The sequence below is a fragment of the Paroedura picta genome, chromosome 2 (genome assembly GCF_049243985.1).
Source record: "Paroedura picta isolate Pp20150507F chromosome 2, Ppicta_v3.0, whole genome shotgun sequence".
Classification (NCBI taxonomy): Eukaryota; Metazoa; Chordata; class Lepidosauria; order Squamata; family Gekkonidae; genus Paroedura; species Paroedura picta.
This window is the reverse complement of record NC_135370.1, coordinates 33,798,039-33,818,604: the sequence shown is the minus strand read 5'-3', so window position 1 is coordinate 33,818,604 and position 20,566 is coordinate 33,798,039. Positions and strand designations below refer to the sequence as shown.

The 20,566-nt window shown below is 43.0% G+C and overlaps 1 protein-coding gene across 1 annotated transcript in view; it reads right to left on the bottom strand.

The window, feature by feature from the left end:
• ATF2 (activating transcription factor 2) overlaps positions 1 to 20,566 on the bottom strand; it is a 54,895-nt gene that overhangs the window by 32,792 nt on the left and 1,537 nt on the right. Inside the window, exons 2-8 of the mRNA XM_077319658.1 lie at positions 6,401 to 6,472; positions 5,861 to 5,930; positions 4,358 to 4,454; positions 2,513 to 2,631; positions 1,724 to 1,867; positions 795 to 973; positions 353 to 467 (exon numbers count right to left, since the gene is read on the bottom strand). Of these exons, the coding sequence (XP_077175773.1) occupies positions 353 to 467; positions 795 to 973; positions 1,724 to 1,867; positions 2,513 to 2,631; positions 4,358 to 4,454; positions 5,861 to 5,908 (702 nt within the window). The 5' untranslated portion in view covers positions 5,909 to 5,930; positions 6,401 to 6,472. The remainder of the gene's footprint in view (positions 1 to 352; positions 468 to 794; positions 974 to 1,723; positions 1,868 to 2,512; positions 2,632 to 4,357; positions 4,455 to 5,860; positions 5,931 to 6,400; positions 6,473 to 20,566) is intronic.

The following is a 20,566-nucleotide window of genomic DNA, read 5'->3' as shown; positions in this document are numbered from 1 at the left end:
AGTGCTTCTCCCAAACCCATCAACTGATCTGAAGATCCTCCCCTTGCCCAAGAGCTTCCCCCATATGATTTTCTTCCCACTCGATCCTGGACGAGGGGCCAGCCACACACTCACTCTTTGGCTCCAGCCTCCCAACTCACATGCTGTGCTGCGAATCCCACTCTTTCATCCATCCACCTGGGACTTCTCCAGATGGGTTTCACCCACGTACGCTCTCTTGGATTAATCAGAGCCACAGCCCCACTGGCTGTTTTCCAGCACTCAGTCGAGGGTGTCTGGCATGGGTGAGTTTGCCTTTTGGAAAAATTGGAATATGCCACTGGGCTAGAACCTGCCACTGAAGCACACTTACTGGAACTGCAGTGGGGACGTGCACATTAGAATTTGTGATCGAGGCAGGAATAGCGACAGGCATGGTTTGTCCATTAGGGAGATGCAACAGCAGGGGGAAAGGACCTGGCACCGGCCTAAGAGAAGCAGGGACAGAAAGAAAATGACTGGAGCACTCTTCTCAGATCAATATTTCACAATGTACGTATGAGAAAACCTGGTAATGCATGTATGCAAAAACCAGAAAAAACACTGCTTATTTTAAACACAGAGGTAATTAGTCAATCAATCAATCAATCAATCAATCAATCAATCAATCAATCAATCAATCCAATTGTTTTAAAGAGAGGCGTATTGCCACGTCAGAGGTGCTTAAAACTAAGCGGGAAATAAATCGAAATAATAATAATAATAATAATAAGCTTCTTACAATATTTCAGGGCACACATGCAGACGAAACTCACACTATTGGACGATTGGAGGACGGCGCCTGTGTTATGACGGTGCTAGAAGTTGGGGAAGGCAAGGCTTGCTGAATGATGACGCTCGAATCAGAGCTTGCAAGCAGCACATTGGGAACCTGTAGAGAAGCCGGGCGGACAATTGTGGATGTCGGCTGCGCTGTCTGCTGCAGAGACACTTCCTGGCATGGGGGGTGGGGGGGGGGGGGAGAACAGGAAACCTGTCATCACACTGTCAGTCTCCAGAAGCCTCATACAATCAAACGTTCTCAATACAAATGCATCGTTCACAAGTCTTCCATAGGTTTAAAAATCCAGAGGGTCCCCCCCCCCCCCCGTCTTTTGCAATAGCAACAATTCTTATATTGGGGCCACTCCATGTTCCTACATTAGGGATACAACAATAACAACAACAACAACCACCTTTATCGGCATAAAAAACAGGACAGATCATAATAGAATCAATTCGTTCTTAAGCTCATGCCGCTTCATTGCCATTTGTAAGCATTTAGCCACTTTTATCAATTGTAGCTGGATCTTGATTGGAGAGAAGGAACTAAACCTTGTACTTACCAGAGTAGCCAATGCCTTTAACTAAGAGTAAGTCTAGAGCAGGGGTAGTCAAACTGCGGCCCTCCAGATGTCCATGGACTACAATTCCCAGGAGCCCCCTGCCAGCGAACGCTGGCAGGGGGCTCCTGGGAATTGTAGCCCATGGACATCTGGAGGGCCGCAGTGTGACTACCCCTGCTCTAGAGCTTTAGACATGAGGGGTACTGGGAACTATTTTTTCTGCAGAAGTGGCTTCTCGCAAACTGAGCCGCTAGACAAGGAACACCCGTGCCAGCGCTCCGTGACCCTGTAGCAGCACAAACTGGCAGGGAAATTTTCAAAGCGGTACCTGAGTCGCATGAACTTCATCGAGAACACACCTTTTCATCATTGGTAGTGGACTCTGGATGAGGTAAAGGGCTATCCTGGTGAGTTGTCTCAACGACTGGAGGCTCAACAATTGAAGGCTCTTCAATCTTATTCCTTATAATCGGTGTTGCCAGAGGTGATAAATCTAGAGGCATCTGGGAAAAAAATCAGCAGGAAGGTAAACAAGTCGCCAAGATCAGCTGCACGCCGACTCGACAGAGCAGGTCTCTTTTCATTTACGATGCAAAACACAATCCGTGCAATACTATTATTAGGAACAACTCATTATAGAGGCTCATGTCTTGGCTGCAGTCACCTCTTTTCAGTGACTTTTGGCAGAGGTAAGATGTGTAATCGAAGGAAATTATGTTCTGCTGGCACCACACATCCCCTCTTTTGAAGAAATATTACTCATGAGACAAGCAATAAAAGTTCATCATGAGCAAAGCTAGAAATATCAACACAGAAACACAGTTAAAGATACTTTCTTAAACAATAGGATTAATTAATATTTTTGTATCTTCTACAGTGTTATTCCTACCATTCCTCAATGAACCAAGCCCTGAGGAAAGTCCTTTTATAAAGCAGAAATTACTTGTAGTAACAGGAACCTTCACAGAAATAACTTCCTACAAGGGTGGTTTCCAGGACAGTTTATACTTACATTCTGGAAGAGTAACACCGCCCCTTCCGGAAGAGTAACACTGACCCCCCACATTGACCCACCCTAATTGTATGGGAACCTCAACTCCATTCTGCACAAAATTATATTGCTTTACATTTCTGCACTGTTCACGTACTTTCTTAATATCATCTTCAGAAGCCTTTTTGAATTCATTTTCAAAAGGACTTGCTAGTTCATTGAATAAACCCACTTCTTCACAATTCTTCAGAAACCGGGTAGGTGTTGGGGTCTGATCTAAAGAGAAAAGCAAAGAATATGCCGTTGTTTTAACTCTCACTCAGCTGTGTGTTTGTTTTTATCACGTGTACAGAATGATGTCCATTAAACATGCAACAGACGATAACAAGAATACGGTAAAAAGAAAAACCTTCTGCCTTATTAATTAAAACTATATCCTGAATGCTACCTTCTAGCTCACACCATTTTTTTTTAAACCTGTACTGCCTATACTGGAGAGCTGTAAAGAGATCGATGAAAAGGCTTTAAAAAATGCTTTAAAATAGTTTGATTGCTTTTTCAACATGCATGGCACTACATTATAATTTTCAGATTAAGGTGAACTGCACCGAATAACCATAAGTGCTTGCTTCACGGCTAGCTGCAAAATCCAGTTGTTTGAAACAGTCAGCCGTTCTATTATTTGTAATCCTATCGTTTATTGATGGAACAACTGAAACTTAATTGATGAGATAGCATGGCCAAACAGAGCGTTGGACTAAGGGATGAGAGTTCAAATACCCACTCTGTGAACTTTGACGGGTGACCCTGGGCCAGGCACTTTCTCTCAGCCTAAAGGTAAAGGTAAAGGTAAAGGTATCTCCTGTGCAAGCACCAAGTCATGTCTGACCCTTGGGGAGACGCCCTCCAGTGTTTTCATGGCAGACTCAATACAGGGTGGTTTGCCAGTGCTTTCCCCAGTCATTACCGTTTACCCCCCAGCAAGCTGGGTACTCATTTTACCGACCTCGGAAGGATGGAAGGCTGAGTCAACCTTGAGCCGGCTGCTGGGATTGAACTCCCAACCTCATGGGCAGACAGATTCAGACAGCATGTCGTTGCCTTACCACTCTGCGCCACAAGAGGCTCTCTCAGCCTAGTTCACCGCAAAAGATTGCTGTGTGGAAGGGAAAAACTTGTGCGTGCTCTGAGCTCTCTGAAGGAAAGATGGGAAATAAAAGTGCCAGATTTGAGCACTGGGTTTAATTGTCTTACTTAAAACCTTTAAGGCGGCTTGGTGACCGCAACTCTTTTTTCACTCCCTGTGGGATAATTCCCATTTGTTCAAATGGGGTTTAATCCCAAGCAAGTGGGAGAAGGGCAACCATCGCCAATACGTAATTCTACTACAGATCAACTTTAGTTTCCAGCTTGAAAGCCGCTGCACCTAGAATAGCGCATGACAAAATATTACCCCTATTTCCAGTTCACTAACATTATAGGGAATGCTAGCAAGAGCAGAATGCTGGGATGAATCCAGCTATATGACCAGAATTTCAGTCGAAGGAGGGGAAAAAAGGTATTCAGGAGTCTACCACAGGCAAATGTGTTCTAAGAGCAACTCAAGGGAGCTTACTCCCAGGGAAATGTTCTTAAGAATCACACTGTTAGAGTAAGAATCACAGAATCATAGTGTTGAAAGGGACCTCCAGGGTCATCTAGCCCAACCCCCTGCAGAATGCAGGAAATTCACAATGACAAGGCTGAGGTCTGCTGCATTGACCGAGACCAAAGTGCCATTTAATTGGACTGCTATTCATTGTTAAGAAGTCAAAGCTGATATGTAGATGACGCATTACCTTGAGAGGCAAAGCAACGGCCAAATATGCCACAAACATTTGGTTGGTAAAGGAATCTTTTGGTATCGCTTCTTAAGAACTGAGACGAATCATATGTAGAAAATACACAAAATGTGTGCACATTCCAAAAGATGGATTAAGGAAAAAAACAAACATATACTAACCAGCTACAATGACACTGTCATTACGAGCTGGACCAAATTTCAGTGTCATCTCATGTTTATGTTTATGGACAGCCAAATGATCCTCGTTGGTAAAACGCTGTGGCAAAAAGTTTTAAAATAGAGTTAAAAAAACCTGAATGTTGACAAAAATTATAACAACATGGAGAATCATTTGTATAACAGGTAACAGCTGATGCTTTTCTTTTAAAGCTCTGAAAACACTGGTGGTATCCCTATATTCATTTCCAAACCCCTGCCCAAAAAGACTTTTTTAAAATAAAAAGTTTGTGTTTTCTCAGCATAATCGTCGTAAGCAAAATAGTAGGAGGCCTTCAGCAATTCTAGAGCCAACAACCTTTTTAAACAAAGGCTTCACACCTCCTGCACACCTCTTTTTGATGACTGGAGCACCACACCTGGAGTAAGAAACCTAGGTAAAGGTATCCCCTGTGCAAGCACCCTTGAGGTGACGCCCTCTAGCGTTTTCATGGCAGACTCAATACGGGGTGGTTTGCCAGTGCCTTCCCCAGTCATGACCGTTTACCCCCCAGCAAGCTGGGTACATTTTACCGACCTTGGGAGGATGAAGGCTGAGTCAACCTTGAGCCGGCTGCTGGGATCGAACTCCCAACCTCATGGGCAGACAGCTTCAGACAGCATGTCGCTGCCTTACTACTCTGCGCCACAAGAGGCTCTAGTAAGAGACCTAGCAGTCTGTTATTTGCTAGCTATAAAAACACGAATGCGTGTGGAATGCATGCGCTAGTCTCTCTAGATATTATACATGATTTTTCAGCGCTGCAGCACCGTCATTTCATTTTCAGGAATATAAATCTAAAATTGATTTAAGCCACTTGCTGTTAAAAACTTCTAGGTCCTAATAAGACTGAAGGCTTGTCAAATAATTTAGTTCTAATGCTTTAACAATAATTTACCACTGGAAAGATATCATTCACATCTTTTTTTTTTTTTAAATCTGTTCTAATCCTGGTTAGTGATGAAAAACAATATATATATATTCTGTCTACTTTGGGCTTAACAAAAGCCCAAAGCAGACAGAACGATCTAAAGCCAAAAATGAAACTCATATTACATCACTCTATCCATGCTTTTAACAGTGACTTGCTGCAGAATTACTTGATTACAGATTCAAGGTCCCACCAGTAACTAGAGCAGACTGTAAGTATCCCCTGACAAAGGATGTGAGTTGGCAATGCCAGCCATCATGAACTGACAGCACACACCTCAGCTTGAGTAGGAATTGTTGGCCCCACTGAACAGTCACTACAACTGAGTTGTAGTGTAGACTGCAAGTGACTCTTGTATTTGTTGCTTGTCCTGACAGGAGTATGGACATGCCGTTAAGGAATGTGGCTTCTGAAGGATGACTGCCTTGCGCAGTTACCTTAAACAATTAGTAAAAGTTAAAACAAAAAAATTATCTTTGCGTGTAACACCATCTTTCTTTGCTGATTAATATGGATTAATTCCAGCGTATATTACCTGTCCACATCCAGGGGCAGTGCATAAAAAGGGTTTGTCATCACTCATATTCCACAGGTCCTTGTATCACCTATGTTGAAATAATAAACAATTCTGATATTTCAAAACCACAGAACTAAGTTATCAAACATGCTGCACAACTCCAGCAAGCAATTCTGTACTTGCTACTTGCTCCCCTGTGCTGAAATGCCTCCGTGAGAACAGACTCCAAAAGAGCAAGTATTTCAAGAAGCACATTAACAGTTCTTAGGTTATGCTTTCTAAATTACATGAGGCCACAGACACTCTAAAGCAGGGGTAGTCAAACTGCGGCCCTCCAGATGTCCATGGACTACAATTCCCAGAAGCCCCTGCCATGCATTCGCTGGCAGGGTCTTCTGGGAATTGTAGTCCATGAACATCTGGAGGGCCACAGTTTGACTACCCCTGCTCTAAAGAGATTTGCGCAATGATGTCTTATGAGGTGACATTTTCACAAAATATGGAAACGATGCTTTTGAGTTAAAAAAAGCAATATCTCTTTAACATATACACATGTACCTGGCAGATTTCACATGTAAGCTGATTTTCATAAGGCGAACTTATTATAGCCTCCTTTTCATGACAATGGTCCTGCAATTCAAAAAAAAAAGTCACTTCTTTTTTATTCTATATATATGATAGCCCATGGTGTTTTACAAACATAGCTTCACCTCATTTATTTGCATATAGTAACACATTATACTGAATAGAAAAATATATATATTTTTTAACTCTGCAAGTGTCTCTGAGCATCCCTGCAGATGTGTTCAGATAGACAACCACGTTGTTCGGGCGAGCTAGGACATGAATAAAAATAGATTTTCTTATAACAGCACTTTCTCCAGCCTCTTTGGTCGTGCGATTTGCTTTTAGCTATTTCCAGGATAGGTATGTTCAGGCATTGCATTTGTCCATATTCACCAGACCTCTCCTCAGCGTACTGTATTAACTGTTGACCTACCCTTAGAAAGAGCAATGGCTCCAACACGTATCCTGCCTGACCAGATCTAAGCCACGATTTCCCAGGCCCCACCCTAACACCAGCTATAATGACCACCTGAATTTGTGCACAAGAAATCAATTTTCTGCTCTTGTGTTTGCAGTGCCGCTGGATGAGCCATGTGATCTCACTACTTGTCTGGACATGACACATGGATAATGCCATGTCTACAGAAAAAGGAAACAGGAGAGTGGATTATATTTTTGCTCGATTTATTAAGAGCTACATATAAAGGCCACTGACCTGTGGTGCTTAAGCCTAGTCTGCGCCCAACCCTGATGGCGTTCAGTTTAAGAGCAAAAGGGGTAAGTGGGAGAGGAACAACAGAACCTCTCCGTATGTTTGCCTTGCCACCCCACAATCTGCCCCTTTAATTCCAGCTAAATTCCAATACAAGGAAACTTGGATGGGAGAAAAAAAACAGACAGGAGGAAGCTTCAGGGAGGTAAACCATGGACACAGGCAGGTTCTGAACTCCATATCATAAAATCATAAGGTTAGAAGGGTCATCTAGTCCAGCCCTCTGCAGAATGCAGGAAATGGCCACAAGAGCCAAGCACCTACACAATTCCTTCTGCCCACCCACTCACAATCTGCCTAAGTTCACAGAATTAGCATTTCTGTCAGCTGGCAATCTAGCCTCTGCTTAAAAACTTCCAAAGAAGGAGAACCCACCACCTACCAAGGAAGCCTGTTCCACTGAGGAACCACTCTAACTGTCAGGAATTTCTTCCAGATATTTAGCCGAAAATTCTTTTGAATTAATTTCAACCAATTGGTTCTGGTGAGACCCTCTGAAGCAACAGAAAACAACTCTCCTCCATTCTCTATGTCAGTGGTAGTCAACCTGTGGTCCTCCAGATGTTCATGGACTACAATTCCCAGGACTACAATTCCCAGCATTTGCTGGCAGGGGCTTGTGGAAATTGTAGTCCATGAACATCTGGAGGACCACAGGTTGGCTACCCCTGCTCTATGTGACAGCCCTTCAAGTACTTGAAGATGGCTATCATATCACCTCATATCCATGGACTTTTTAAAAACTGGACATCTCCCCTTCATGCACGATTGGGAAGATCCACTTTGAATGCTGCTATCACATGGAAATGGGGGTCTCAATGTAATCAAGTCAGAAAGAAGGCCAAGCAACCAAGACACCAGCTGCATTCAGCTAGCAGCCATTTAACCTATCCATTTTGTTTTCCCTGCTTGGAAGAAAAGGAGTGCAACTGATGGGGTTTAATAGCTGCCATTCATCTCAGCCTAACAGCAGGACAGATGTGCTCAACTGGCTGTTAGGCTGAAATGGCTTGCAGCCATTTAAACCTAACCGATCAGCCCCAAGCTGTTAAGTTTGTTTGATTTGAATGGCCAGAAGAGCTGAACCAAACCAAAGTCTGGTAAATGTTCCCCAAACATAGGTTTGGAGGCTCTGAACTGGGCAAAGTTCATGCTCAATTTGGGCTGTGCCCATCCCTATAAATTGCTTCTCAAACCTATGCCTTCTGTTGTCCTTCTGACCTGGTAACCTTTTTCACCTCTCCCTCAAACCACCATGACACAGTTATCCACAGATTAGATAAAAAGTAGCTTATTGCCCTACCTTGCAGGAAGGAGAAAAAAGGTCAGAAGGAGGTGTGGCAGAAACTGCATCAAAGTCTCAGAGAAGGTCTTAATGTTTCATTGAGAGCTTAGCTCTCTCTAACCAGAAGCCAATTAAGATAAAATAGCACAGGGTGCATCAGCTTGCAGTAATGGGTATATCTGCAATTTTGCACATAAAAACCCAAGGCATATATAACATTAAAATTCCATAAATATAAGAAAAAAAACTATTAAATTTCATTTAGGTTGATAGGACACGGTGAGGCTATGCATTTATTTCAATTTCCCCCAAATTTCCATCTTCTCCGGAAAAAAATAAGGTTTTATAAATTTCCAGAATCTTTTCATCTGTGGTTACATAGGAAGGGTGCTAATTTGAACACTGTATAACTTATCTATTAGAAATGCATAGAACTATGATGTACTAGTTTCAAAGCCCGTTCCTAAGAAAGGGGCCTTGAAAGGGTCTCCTGCCCTGGCCGCTGGCCAGGCAGCTGAAGGTGGCTTTGGGCCGCAGCTCGCAGCCATATCAAGTGGGGTGGGCGGGGGCTGGGAAGCTCGTTAGCATTGACGGGACAGTCAGCAGGCCGGGAGACCTCCTTAGCAGGCAGTCAGGCTTAGCAGGCTAGAAGGCCCTTGTTAACAGGTCCTCCACCATGACCCTTTGCCCGGGCCCTCTCCACTTACCTGCTGCTGGCTCCAGGCACTGAGGCACATCTGAGAGCAAAGAGGCTAGAGTCCAGGGACGGAGGGCGGGAGCTGCAGGGGCAGGGCCAATCAGGGTGCAGCCAGATTTTCTGGCTGCACCCTGATTGGCCCTATTCCAACTTGGACAGCCAGACACGTTCCACCCCCCAGGCTGTTTCACAAATATATAGAGGAACCATGGATAAGGATAACAAGCTGCTCTCTGTTAACTTAAGTCCAACGATTCAGGGCAATGCAATGGAAAGGGCAATGTCATTTTATAATTACCTTAGATTAGATTACATAACTTTGTCCTAAATACAACATGGATATACTGTAAATTATGTAATATTTGTTATATTAAAAAAATTTTAGGCAGTACTCACATTGTGGGTTTTGTACTTGTTCACTGGGAAAAGTTCTTTTTAGGCTACTTTTCAAATAAACTACTGAGCTGCCCAAAGGATTGATTTAATATACAATTCATAAGGACTTCTTAGTACAATGTTCTTAAGAAAACAATGTTCTTAAGGAAACATTCATTTATTTATGAAAGCACTTCTGAAGTACCATAGGAATATGAGTCAACAATGGATTTCCAGCAAGATACAGGCAAACCCTACTCCCGATAATACACAAGACAAGGCTTGGACAATTCTTCTCCTCTATAAGGCGGGTTCTGTATGAAACATATGAGCCAACACAGTAGGAAGTTTGGTAATTAAAGATCTAGGAAGTATTTCGAGTGGAAATCTAATACAAGAGAATACAAAGGGGAAGCAGCTCCTAGTCATCACGAAAAAGGATAATTAGTGTCCCGACATGACCACCATGTTTCCTGCTCTGTCACTTGAATAGACAAATTCGTCATACAACTCATGCTGCAGAACTAACTGGGGGGGAGGAGGGATAAATGGACCCTCCCCCCCAATAAAAACAACAACCATGGTTTTAATACAAAGGAAGGTAGAAAGGGGTCAAGGCTCTTTGTTAAAGGGCAATGGATGAAAGGAAACACTGGATAAAACAAGGAGAAATGCTATTTAGACATAGGTCTTCTCAGTTCAGAGGACATCCCTCGTGAATGAGAGGGAAAAAAAACAGGCCTTAGCATTGCTGCTGTATGTGGATAGATTAAGGTGAGTAATTGTGTTGGCCTGAAGCGGCAGGAAAAAGTTTGAATCTCGTAACACTTTAGGATCAACAAAATTTTATTCAAGATATAAGCTTTTGTGTACACCCCCGCTTCTTCAGATATACTGAAATGGAAGTTACCAGTCCATACCTATAGGTAGAGGGTGCTGTATGTGGGATGGCTAAAAAAAAAAAAAGGAATAAGAGTCAGATCCAAAACTTCCATAAACAAAAACTTGCAAAAGCAGTCTTTACCACCTGTCCTCCATGGTCCTGGTGGAAAAGCTGGTGCTGTGGGACACTCATGGCACGTGGGTCGAGAAAGGGTTTCAGTTAAAAGGGGGACGTGCCCTCTTATGGTTATGCAAGCAGAGGATGCTCCTTAGATGGAGCAAAAGGCTGCATGAGAGATGGATGGTTTTACCTGATTCCTCCTCCTTACTACAACACCTACCAGTGTTGCAAGCTCGTGAGAGTTCCCTTGGGGGGAATGCACAGGGGGAAGGCAATAAATATTGCTTCTGGAGTAGATTGGGAGTTTCTCACTGGCCAAGCCCAAACGTAAATCCAGATATACTAAAGCCCTTTCCACTCTATTAAAAAAATAATTTGCAGTGATATAAATACAACTGACACCTATCAAATGTCCTCAATGCTAACTGATAATCACATTTCCATTTCCTCTGATGTGCAATACAGCACAATTATGCAGGAGAACTGCCTGGGACTGGAAGAGATGTTTTAAAGTTCCTTTCCTCTCCAAACTGTTCAAGCCGCAAGATCTGAAGCCACGTCAGCAAGGATAACTGACCACATCCCGAGCAGTATCACAGCTGCTATCGCAGGTAAAGGTTTTCTTTCCTCCTTGCAACACAAACAGGCTGTTCGCAGCCGAGACAGGAAATACCTTGGCGCTCTATGGACTTTTTATTGAGCAGGAACACAACCCTTATACAACTGCTTTCTTGTAGTAACAAGTTTTTATTGAACGGGCGGAGAATAATGCTTCACATCTGAAGATCCACATCAATTGACACCACCTGACTCAATGTCTGAAGGGCAGCCGCTAAAACCAATCTATAGAGACCTTAGTCCTAGAATTTGACCTCGGCCATTAACATTGCATCCTACCCATCCCCAAGGAGTTAGGGGGGTGGGGTGGGAGGCTAGCTCACTTTGTTCTCACAACGACAAGGCAAAAACAACTTGACCAGTTCACCCTATCTCAGCCTCGATCACCGGCCTTCCAAGCGGAGTGTGGAACTGATGCCGAGTCAAGGCCCAAAGGCACCAACTCTTCCCAATCTGCATCAAGGCGATTCTAGATAATTATGCATTAACTCAGAGCATGACCTGGACAGCTCAGTCTCATCAGAACTTGGAAGCTAAGTAGGGTCAACCCTGGTTAGTATTATTTATCGTATGGGGAGGGTGTGTGTGCGGTGTAGCCAAGAGACCCGACAATTAAAGGATCGCCTGGCAGCCAGGCAAGAGACTTTTGGAGGTGGTTTGCCATTGTCTGCCTCTGTGTCATGACCCTAGTTTTCCTCAGAGGTCTCCCACCCAAATACTAACCTTGGTTAGTACTTGAATAGGAGGCCATCTAAGATGCCAGGGTTGCTCCAAACAGCTTCTGTTTTTCTCATGCCTTGAAAACCCTACAGCAGGGGTGGCCAAACTGTGGATCTCCAGATGTCCATGGACTATAATTCCCATGCTGGCAGAGGCTCATGGGAATTGTAGGCCATGGACATCCGGGGAGCCACAGTTTGGCCACCCCTGCCCTACAGGGCTGCTGCTAGTTGGCTGTAACTTGGTGGCACTTTGTGCCACCAGAGCACGAATTTATTTAAGGTATTCCTTAGGCACCTTTCTAGATAACTGCCTGAGGTAACTTAACATCCAAATTTAATACAGTATTAGACACCCTAAATGAACCAAACAGCTGCACTAAAAAAGCAAAAACGAAACAACACCCCAAAACAACAAACCAAGGTGAAGGCATCTTTAGTACAGAAGTCTCAAAACATAAAATATGGCCAGTCAAACCAGCTACAGATAAAACAGCAAGCAGTTAACAACGGAAGCAAAATGGTTGGGGGAGGACAACAACTAAATCCCAAGGCAAATAAAATAGTCCTGCAACCTAAAAAATAGTAATCTGTTGCCAGCAAACTTCCATAAGGCAAAGCACAGCCCTGCCACTGAAACATCCCCGTATCAGATTTCCACACTCTTCTTCTAACCAAGTGGGTGCACACAGGGCGCCTATTGAGAGGGAACTGGAGGGAAGTAGTAGACGTTTAGTTACCTTGGTCATAAGCCACTCTGATGGCCATAAAAGCAACAAACACACAGTACACAGAAACAACTAGGCCTCCAATGGAGCCAGTCACGTTTTGTACTAGTTGGAGATTCCAGACAGTCTTCAAGGGCAGGCCCCACACAGACCGCACTACAGGAATTTAATCTGGAAGTTATTGCCGCATTGGCTACTGGGATCTTCACTGTGTCAAAATCCAGAATGTCACGATTCTTTTTCACAACGGTAATGGCTGAGTTTCATCTGGCTTGTTAATGAACGATTTGGCTACATTATAACACAAAAGCATAAATAAATAACCTATATTTGTGAATTCTCACTTCAGCATCAACAGGGCACTTTACAAGTACTGCCATCTAACTATAATAAACAACATTTTGCTGCTCAAAACTTTTAAACTTGCACGACTCTTGACATAAAAAATCAGAGGACTGAGAAATCTGTAGGGAAACACTTCAACCTTCCAGGACATTTAATAAGGAACCTCAAAGTAGCTGTTTTATTGCGAGGAAACTTCAAGAACAGACTGGAAAGGGAGATTGTGGAGATGTGTTATTACAATGCTCAAAAAAATCGAGTCCCTGGGACTCAACAGAGTTATTGGTTTCTTTTCTCATTATATATGCTAACACTGTTCAACACATATCTATATTTTTCATTTCATTTGGGAAAACGGGACTGTAATGTGATGTAAGTATGTATGTATTATAATTTAGAATCTACCTCTCTGGATCTTGGGACAGGAGAACACATACAGCAAGGCTTATTACTTGTGGGGATGCTTCCATGCTTGGGTAGATGGGGCTAGCAATAGGTCTCTTTTAATTACTTCTTTCCACAACTAGGAAAGCATCCACCGTGAATCACTAACCTTAACATTTGTATCCCCCCTATACGTCTTTGTGAAAGACAACTGAACCTACAGGACTGATTTTGTTATTCTAGGAAGGAATTACCCAATCTTCATTATCATGCTGCATATTTGTGGATGCCTTTGTGATGCTGTTTACTAATTTATGAGTAATTTACTCTCACCTTATATCTGTACTCTTATGATGCTTGTTCCATTGTCTGAACAAGTGTGCTTGCACACGCAAGGTCACACCTTGAATCAAACTTTGTTGCCCTTAAAGGTGCCACTGGATTTACATTTTGTTCTGCAACATGGCTACTCACCTGAATCTATCTTTATAGCCACACCTACTGATGTGCTAAACTACTCCCAATTATCTTGGAAGTTCATGATGGAGTGCATCAAGGTTTTTCACCCTTTCCAGTTATCTCTGCTAAGGAATTCCTGCATACTGTCAAATGTTCTGCGCTAATTTTCAGAATATGCACTAATCTTTGCCGGTCTCACTTGCATCCCATAAACTGCCAATGAGTACTAAAAGATGCCCAAAGCATTTGGAGTTCTGTACTGCAGCAGCAGATCAACAGCTGTGAGCAATCTGTCTTTTGGGGAAGGTTATCCATTACTGGGATTCTTCTTATTAGGAAGACTCCGATAAGCTTGCAGAAAGCCCTTCAGATTTCCCCGAAACACATTTTGAAAATGAATGCAATATGTTACCATGCAGACTTTCACAACCAAACAGCTTATTTAAGCTTAGCACCTTAAGCATTCCATCCAAAGGTATAATAAATGGTCAGAGCTCTTATTAATGCCAACACAGCTTGCAATGACTACCAGAAAGCATTTCACATTCAGAATAAGTAGAAAGGTTGGGTTCATACCCCGCTTTTTACTACCTGAAGGTGTCTCAAAGCAGCTTACACTCACCTTCCTTTCCTCTCCCCACAACAGACACCTTGTGAGGTACATGGGGCTGAGAGAGCTCTGACAGAACTCCTCTGTGAGAACAACTCTTAACAGGACTGTAACTAGCCCAAGGTCACCTAGCTGGCTACATATGCTGGCTTCGCAATGTTCCATACACAAGGAATTAGATACTCATTCTAGTGACCTCCCTATTAGACAAGCATTGTAAGGTAGGTGGAACATACATTATAAAGCACCGTAAGCAGAAACTTTAATATCATTTACACCTTATGATGCCAACAAAAGTGCGTTTAGTCAAGGCTATGGTATTCCCAGTTGCAATGTATGGCTGCGAAAGTTGGACCATAAGGAAGGCCGAGCGTCAAAGAATTGAGGCTTTTGAACTCTGGTGCTGGAGAAGACTCTTGCGAGTCCCTTGGACTGCAAGGCGAACAAACCGGTCAGTCCTAGAGGAGATCAGCCCTGACTGCTCTTTAGAAGGCCAGATCCTGAAGATGAAACTCAAATACTTTGGCCACCTCATGAGAAGGAAGGACTCCCTGGAGAAGAGCCTAATGCTGGGAGCGATTGAGGGCAAAAGAAGAAGGGGACGACAGAGAATGAGGTGGCTAGATGGAGTCACTGAAGCAGTAGGTGCAAGCTTAAATGGACTCCGGGGAATGGTAGAGGACAGGAAGGCTTGGAGGATCATTGTCCATGGGGTCGCGATGGGTCGGACACGACTTCGCACATAACAACAACAACAACACCTTATGAATCTCCCACAAAGGATACCCAAGAGAAGGCTCATTTCCTAACTTCTCCTCACTACACTCAGCAACTTTTCAAATGCAGTAAGGCAGTGGTAGTCAACCTGTGGTCCTCCAGATGTCCATGGACTACAATTCCCATGAGCATTTGCTGGCAGGGGCTCATGGGAATTGTAGTCCATGGACATTTGGAGGACCACAGGTTGACTACCACTGCAGTAAGGGTAATATTCTAGTTAGTTTCATACACCTCCACTTAATACTACTAATTTTAGTTACAACCTGATGGATTTCAGAGGCAGCTTCTCAGCTCTTTAATTTTAAGTGGTCAGTTATGCTGTTTCTCTTTAGCACACCCTCTGAAATGAAATGACTGCCCTCCAAAATAATTGTTTGGCCACTGTGTGAGGAAGGATGCTGAACTAGATGGACCACTGATCTGATCCAACGGGGCTCTTCTTAAGTTCTTACATAGAATCATAGAGTTGGAAGGGACCTCCAGGGTCACTAGTCCAACCCCCTGTAGAATACAGGAAATTCACAACTCCCTGCCTCACTACAGCGAAGATGATGTCCCCTCCCCAAACAAGAATCCTGGGCCAATCTGACCTGGAAGAAATTTCCCTCCGGATCCCAAAGTGGCTATTGGCATTTTCCTGGGCATGCAACAGCCAAGCACTAGGATAATCCCTTCTGCCCACCTAATCACAATAAGTTCACAGAATCAGCATCTATGTCAGATGGCTATCCAGCCTCTGCTTAAAAAACTTGCAAAAAATCGCCAGGCTGCTGTTACAGGCCGGAGAAGTCTAGCCGCTGACACGTGACTTGACACCAAACAACAGCACCCGACCGCTCTGGGCAGTGGCTGAATTGGGTACAGGACTACTCATCTTTTTCTTCTACCCAAGTAGAAAGCAAAGCAGGTAGAATCTGCTCCCTCTGCTCACCTGCTTCCCCCTCTCCATAGGGGCAGCAGTGGCCTCCTAAAGCAATTTAGCAGTTGCCAAGACTGCCCCCAGAGTGACAAGCAAGTGAGAAGTAGATCAAGACCACAGCAACTCTCATGCTCAGAAGAAAGAATAAATTGCAGTGGCGCCCAGCCACCTTCCTTGCTCCTTCAGGGTGGTCAGTCTCCACCTAGATGAAGAATAGAAGGGTGGCAGTTTTTAGAAACAGAGAATACATCATGCCTGCAATTGTGAGTGGTAGGAGAGGTCCACTTGACAACATCTTGTGAGTGGTGCCAAATATTGGAAGTGGCCCTGCTTCACAGTAGGTCAGCTGACATGCATCAGAGTAGCCTATTTTCAACACGTGGGGCTCTTGTTTGTAAGAGTCCTCCACGCAGTCATGTCAATCCACATCTATGGCCTCCAGTAATGTAGTCCACTCCACTTTCTAATTTTTTGGAGCGATTCCTACCTTGCAGATACAGTTTACCAACAATTAGAGCACATTCATCACACTAATTCCGGTCAGACAATTAATTAGCACATTCGCTCTTTCCCACTTAAAACCCTGGCATTTGAAGACCAGTGTTTGTTAAAGAGCACTTGATTGCAGATAGCAAAAACTGTCAAATCTTTATCCATGTGTTGTGACCATTTCACGATAACAGCACCTCATTTTGTGCTAGTAAGTTTTTATTACTACAGAAATAAAGCTGTGTTCCTTTGGTCCCCAACCTTTTTATCACCGGGGACCACTCAACGCCGGGGACCACTCACCACCTTTTACTGAGGCCCGGTGGGGGGGGTAGTTTACTCCTCTACTCTCAACCACTGCCCTAACGCTCTCTGATTGCTATGGTAATGTTTAAATATCCCTTCAAAATAAGATACAGACATGCCACAACAATGAAGTGTGTTGTAAAGGGCTGGGGGGGATGAAGTAAAGGGCCGGGGGGGGGGAGAAGGCGTCCTTCGGGGCCCACCTCCAATTAGTCGAAGGACCACATGTGGTCCGCAGCCCACAGGTTGGGGATCGCTACCTTTAATGACTTTTCTCCAATAGCTCCAATGCAAGATACCATAGGTGTCTCTCCATTTGAGGAAACAGCCAGTCGTCTACAGAAATTATCTGGCTTGTTAGTGGTCTCTTAAGCAAGAAATCCCTTCCAAACTCACTTTGCCTTCTAACCCCTCACACAAGCACATATGAACTGCTACAGCAGTGAATACATGAGTTGAAAAAATGCCCTCCTTAGCATCTCTCAACAAAGCTGCCTTTCCTCTACTCATCTACTTAAGGAGGAAGCCAAGACAAGAGTCCCTGCCTGGGCCAGTTTCCTTTGCAAGTGTTTAATATGGCTCTTTTCAGATCAGCTAGCTAGCTACCAGATTACTTGTATCTAGAGAAAATGTCTTCATTGCCGCATTACGAGTGACATTGCACCAATTGTATAATGACTTTTATGTTCTCCACAATTACAATGGTGAAGGGAAACGCCAATACACCTGTAATGCTGCTAAGAAAACACTTTTGGTAACAGCTGCAATGACCATGTGGTCATTGGCACAGCAGAGCAACTTGCTGGAAGAACTGAATGCCAAATTCCAAAATTCATCTGAAGAAAGGCACCCCAATGTACTCCACAAAAGGAAGAAGCTCTCTTTGCCAGATCAGCACAGCTTCATAGAACACAACCAAACCACATCACTTTCAAAGAGCACACAACAGAACCTGACGACTCCAGATTAAGAATAGCCAAGAGATACCTAAGAAAAAGCCCTCAGAGGTTATTTGAAGGATACTACGGAACTAATTAAATTATACAACAGGCAGCATGAGGCTGATCGATACAACCCACATGAATTGAAATTACCATAGCTATTTACAGGAAGTGTAACTTACATTAACTATTTTCTGTTAATAAAGAAGCTAGATGTCCTCATCATCTTGTATTTGTCTTAGATTTGCTGGTAAGGGAAATGTCTCTATATTCCAGGGGTACTCAAAATGTGGTTCCCCAGATGTTGTAGTCCAAAGACAACTGGAGAGCCCCAGTCGGCTGCCCATGCCATATTCCCAATTGACACACGGTAAGTAGGCAAAAACGTCTGTACCAAATAGATGGGGGGCCATGTTTCACCTCTCTCTGCCTTTCAGTGTCTGACAATTGCTTTGCATGCACAAATCTGTATCTCCAGTTAAAAGGGTCAGCAGAGTAGATGAACCAAGAGCTTTTCAACCTGCTCAACCTTAAGCTGTCTACAGGGAGAGGCAGAGGAGAGGAGATACAGAATTCAGGCTTCATTGCCCTCTAGTGTGAGGCAGTGAGTTGGGACTTACAAAAGCTCATATTGAAATTAATGTTAGACTTCGAGGCACCACTGGGCTGTTACTTTCAATTGAGCAATCTTGGTTCCTTGAGTTAAAAAGCCCTAGCAACAATACAAAATCCAACCAAGATAAAATTTGAAAAACAATATTGAAAATTGGACATTTTTACAGAACACAAGGTCATCATTAAAAAAAAATTCTAATAATAAGAAAGGAAGACTATACAATCCAGAGACAAATTACAAATGATAAGAGACCCAGAGTGGAACAATCACGGATCAGACACTTTGGTCAGCACGCTCTACCAACTTTCTATCCTTTATGATGGCAGTACCCTGTCTGCCAATAATATGACAGATTTTTCCTGATTTGACCTTCCTGAATGTGGGATATTATATCTCACAACATTCTGGGCATTGGAATCCAGGAGCAGACTCTTTTCCTACATGGGATCCCATTAAAACAGCCTTCTAAGAGTACAAGCAGTAACATATCTAAGCATGCCATGGCAAAGGCCTTCCTTTACTTGAAATTCCTTAAATTGGAAAAGTATGCTGGAAGAATCAGAGGACAGAGAACTAGTGGTCTATAAAGTATAGATGTTCTAGCCCATAGCTGTTTGAGAACTCTGGTCTAACAACCTTTGACTTATGAGTTGTTTGACTGTAGAGAATCCAAGTGTCCTCAAGTATTCTATAGAGAAACTGAGGTTTAGCCACTAATCTCAAACCAAAACTGTGTCATGAGTTACCTTTCATCTCCCCACACATCAAAGTCAAAAGGTGTAGGGATATACAGAAGATGATTTTATAAACTCAGGCTATTATTGAGGGTAGAGATAATTCTAATCTGATCACAGTCGAGGGTTTTGGTCATCGAACAACGAACAGGTGCAATTTTGTTTTGAGTATATCTCAAAACAAACCTCTAAAAATTAGAGATTTCCAGAGCCCTAAATTGCTACTCCATAGAGAAGCTGAGGCAGTAGGTTCATTTTATAAATGCCTAAAGCTGGAGAAATCAGACAGCCTCTTCTCTTTCTATAAAATTGAAGAATAACAAGGATAGCTTTTTTAGATTGCCCTTTGCATAATCAATAGGGGCTGTCCAAGAAGCTGCCTGATGAAACATCACCCCTAAATATTTAAGGCTAGATATCTGTTCTAACGGTTTTTCATCCATTGTCCATTTATGATAATGCCATATTCTATCAAACCCCATAATCTCGGTTTTATCATAATTAACTTTTTTAAAACAGTAGGAGCTGAACTGCCTCAACAACCTTCTAAGATCAGTTTGAGTATGGGAAATTAGCAATGTGTCATTCACAGAGCAAAACTGAAATAGTCTTTCTGCCTACTTTGACTGGAAAGAAATGAGGACCCAAAGGGGATTCTACCATATCAATTCTGTACAGATTAAAAAGCAGTGGGGCTTAAATATAGCCTTGCTGGACACCTTCAGTGGTTTTAGCAGAGCTAGACAATTGGCCATGGACACTTAATCTGATCCTTAAACTGGTGTCTTTTTAATATGTTACAGCAGCACGTTACCTCTATTCATATTATTCTCATAAATGGTATCTTGAGATGGAATCAAATCCGGCTTTATTGATAAATGCCACATATAGTTATCAGTTATTATTATCAGACGTGATTACCCATGTCTACAACTTCTATATTTATTTGTTAGAACTTTACCCCCATTACCATTAACCCAAAGGGTCTCATGGCAATCTACAACATTAAAACCAATAAGACAAAAAAAACATAAACATAAAAACAAATAACAAATATAAAATATCAACATTAAAAAGTATTATAATATGTAGCTATCACCATACCATGAACAAAAATAGCCCAAACATGTGGTTACCCTGCAATGGCTAACCTAAACAATTCCACCTTGCATGCCACACAGAAACTAAACAGGGCATGGGCATCATCCGAGACTGGATTCCACAGGTAGGAGCCACAACTGAGAAGGCTCTTCACCTGGTGACAGCTAACCAAGTCATCTAGGGGCAAAAGGCCTCTACAGGATGATTGAAGAGCGTTTGGGAGGGAAGGTGTAAGAGGAGAGGTGTCTTGCACAAACCTTTCCTATTACACCAGCATGC